At 48.2% G+C, this 3,629-nt stretch overlaps 1 protein-coding gene across 1 annotated transcript; it reads right to left on the bottom strand.

Moving 5' to 3' along the window:
• Nucleotides 1-647: 647 nt before the first annotated feature.
• On the bottom strand, nucleotides 648-3,384 carry LOC105465337 (regenerating islet-derived protein 3-alpha). The gene is made up of 5 exons (XM_071076096.1): nucleotides 2,962-3,384; nucleotides 2,306-2,424; nucleotides 1,965-2,102; nucleotides 1,218-1,344; nucleotides 648-939 (listed from the first exon to the last, which is right to left on the bottom strand). The coding sequence occupies exons 1-5, from the start codon at nucleotides 3,035-3,037 to the stop codon at nucleotides 872-874; spliced, it is 528 nt and encodes a 175-aa protein (XP_070932197.1). The 5' UTR covers nucleotides 3,038-3,384; the 3' UTR covers nucleotides 648-871.
• Between the last annotated feature and the right edge of the window lie 245 nt (nucleotides 3,385-3,629).

Raw genomic sequence — 3,629 nt, forward strand, 5'->3', positions numbered from 1 at the left:
GGGTCTTACTGGGGCAAACCTAGTGTTAGGGTCCATGGAAAATTCAAGTGCTTACTTCACTCTCTTTCCCCAAGTTGAGGGAATGTCTCTCCATGCTGTGGTTACTGAGATTGAGGGAGAGGTGATGTAAATAATGTAAAAGTGTTCTTTCTACCCTCTTTAATGCATCTTTTCTTATGTTTTGCAACATGCAGATGCTTTAATCACTCCCTTGGGCTTATTGGCTCTTGTGAAGGTATTTCCATTTTCATGGATAGTAGTTCAAATGAATGTTTCTGTGAAGGTTTGATCAAGAGTTGGAAAGTCATATCTACCATCCTGCTGATGCCATTCTCTGAGAAGTACTATTCTAAGCACCATCAGAGCCTCCTAAATCTGTTCATGTCACATTGTCAGGTTTGGGCTATGGGAATGGGAGGGCTGGAAGTACGTGGGAGAGAAATGTCCTCATCTCTTCACAACACAAATCCTACATGAGCAGGAGCCACGCCCTCATCACAACACACTAGTAGGGATGCACATTTCCTCATTTTCCCTAGAGACCTGGGTGAATAGGGAAGAAGGAGGACCTACAAAGTTTACTCCCCTCAACCACTTTGTCCTTCTCAGGGTATGGCTATGACACTGGCACATACAAGACAAACAAGTGCAGACTAAAAATTTTACTATTGCTCTTTAAAGCCTTAGGCCATATGACAAAATGAAGAGACTGAAATGAGAGTGGGGAGGAAGAAACAGAAGGAAGATAAGAGTGAGGTGGTCAGGTGTGAGGGAATTAAGCGAATATTCTCTTCCAGGGTGAGTCTTCACACTGGTCTTATGCCCATGATGAGTTGCACACCAAACACAGGCTGCTGACTTCCCTCCTGCCCTAGTCAGTGAACTTGCAGACATAGGGTAACCTCACACCACAGTTATAATCTTTCCACCTCAGAAATGCTGGAGAGACAGAAGACATAAATGGAATGGGGCTGAGGAAGTTTGTGAATCCAATGAAGAGGCATCCCAGGTTTTAGCCTAGAAGTTAAAGCTTCTCTCTCACCTTCACCAGTGTCCCAATCCAAGAGAGAGATTCAAAGAAAGCAGAGAAGAGAGGAGATGACAGAAGACACACTGACATTGTATTTTCTAGCTCAGGAAGATTTCCTGAAGGTCAGACCCAGGAATGGGGGATGAGATGGAAAACACTGGGAAGAGGCAGCTCCTCTGTTTCTTACCTGTGCTTCTCGACAGGCCTGCACAGTGGCCGGGGTTTGAGATAGTGGAGGGATTTCTCTCCCATGCAAAGTAATTAATCACATCACTGCTACTCCACTCCCATCCATCTCCATTGGGCTCGGTGCCCTGTAGAGTAGAGGAGTAACCAGGTGATGGGAATGGCCATTGCAGCCCTTCTTGCATGGCCCCTTAACTGAAACACCTGATTTGCTCCCCAGCATGAGGGAATTTGGTCTGCTACTCCAGATGCTGCTGGTGAGCCCTTCACTAGGAACCTCTTCCTTGACGACTCATTGCTATTGGAAAATCCCAGCCAATAAACACAAGATCCTTGGAACCACACAAGGTAATGTGTTACTTGCAGAACAATAACTGGTGTAACATTTGTGGTTAGCTTGTGAAGCTCAAGGGTAATGTCAGTTCTGTATGGGGGCAAAAATTGATCCTATCTTCATTAAGGATTCTTTCAGAACAGTAGGCAAAGACTCCATGAAGCTCAGAGAGTTATTAACGCAGCCTCATATGAGAATTATGTAATAAGCCTGAGGAAGGCAGATTGATTTTATCTGAAAGATGGAGACCTCCACAGAACTCCGATCTTCAGATGCTTCATGGCCTTCACTTTCCCCCAAATATTCCCCAGAATCTGAGCTCCAGTGCTCCCTGAAGTATTCCTGGGCAGCACAGGGGACAGGGAGTGGGCCTGGGCAACAATAGCACCTTGAGAGGGAAGGATATACACGCACCTGTGTGGGGTCATGGAGCCCAATCCAGACGTATGAGTAGCTGTTACTAATGCTCCTCACCAGGGAGGACACGAAGGATCCCTCAGCCCCACTGAGCACAGACACCAGGTTTCCAGAGGGCCGTTTCTGGCAGGCCAGCTTTGAGGGAGACAAAGAGAATGAGAGGGAGCCTGAGACCCTTTGGGGGAGAGCAGGACAAAGGGAGGTGGGAGGAGGACTATGTGAAAGATAAGCGTGTTCATCCTCATTCCCAATGAACTCTTCTGAATGGAGATCCTCCTCCCGCTGAGACCTGCATGGATTTTCCCCTGTCACCTGCTACCCCACATCTAACCACTCACATCTGCATCCATCCAGGATTTTGGTGACAAAAACAAGGCATAGCAGTGGGAGCCATAGGCCTTGGAGCCTTTGGGACAGCGGATCCGCGCAGAGGGCAGTTCCTTCTGGAGTTCCTCACCTGAGGCGGAAGAAGAGGGAGAGGGTAAAATGAAGAGTGGGGGTTGAGGTGGAAGATGACCTTGGGGAATATCTAGACCTGTCCTTGGGGAGGAAGACCATATTCCTGATACCCCTTCACCTTCCCTTGTGTTTTCAGAAGTTCTTTATCTCAAAATAATAAATGGGGCACCATCTAGTCTCTTATTACCCTTTCCCCTTATTCAACCATTCAATACTCTCCTCACTCTGGGCTGTCTCTACACTGGGTCCTCCAGTCATTGTCCCTCCCCGCATCTCATTACTGACCCTCCACACTTTCTCACCAGTGTATATTAGAGTCCACTGACTAAATGGAAGCCATCTCATTCCACTGTTAGTGGACCACCGTGGAGCCTCCCACTGCAAGTTAACCTGAAGGAAGGAGTGATGATGCAGGAACTGCAGGCAGGTTCATTAGACACTATGTCATTACCCATGTGACACACAGGAGCCTTCCTCCTCTTCTTGGCTCTGAGGATTCATAGGGAACCCAGTGCTAGAGGCAGAGCAATCTCACCTTGAACCTGAGACAGGAGCATGAGGTAGGAAAGCAGCATCCAAGATACGCTGGGCAGGGCCATGGGAGGCAGCATAGGAGTCTGACTTGAGGAGGCAATCAGGAATCACTAAAGAAAGCATGGTCAGTGGGAGAACACAAAGATACCTTACCGCCTCATGTCTTTTTCCTTGTCTAGTCCCCTAGGACTAAAGTGATCTTGGTCACATCCATCATCTTCTACAGTTCTGAATGAGTTGTGAATCTGTGTACTCTCCCATCCCCGAGTCCTCCCAGGACACCCTTGCTGAGTCTCAGAGCTCCTATGCTGCCTGAGGAAGGGACCCTCCCATGCATTCTCCTGTATCATGTGCAGTAGCCCCTCCCCAGGTCTCATCTTCTCTCAGCTCCCACTTACCTCTCTGGTGGGATATGGTATGGTTTGTCTGGTCAGGAAAGAGTGAGATCTTATAAGAGTATCTGGGGGAGGGACATTGGAGTGAAGAGTGACAATGAGAAGTTAGGACAGGGGTCACGGGGTGAGGTTGGCATGGGGAGGAGACTCTTCCTGGCAAAGACTGGGGATTTTCCCAGATGTTGCCTCTTTCCTGTTGGCAGGCCAACACTGTCCCTAGGAAGAGGTTAAGTTTGCTTTTTCCTCTGCATCCTCCTTGTCAAAGACCTGTGGC

Source organism: Macaca nemestrina, chromosome 13, assembly GCF_043159975.1.
Source record: "Macaca nemestrina isolate mMacNem1 chromosome 13, mMacNem.hap1, whole genome shotgun sequence".
Taxonomy (NCBI): domain Eukaryota; kingdom Metazoa; phylum Chordata; class Mammalia; order Primates; family Cercopithecidae; genus Macaca; species Macaca nemestrina.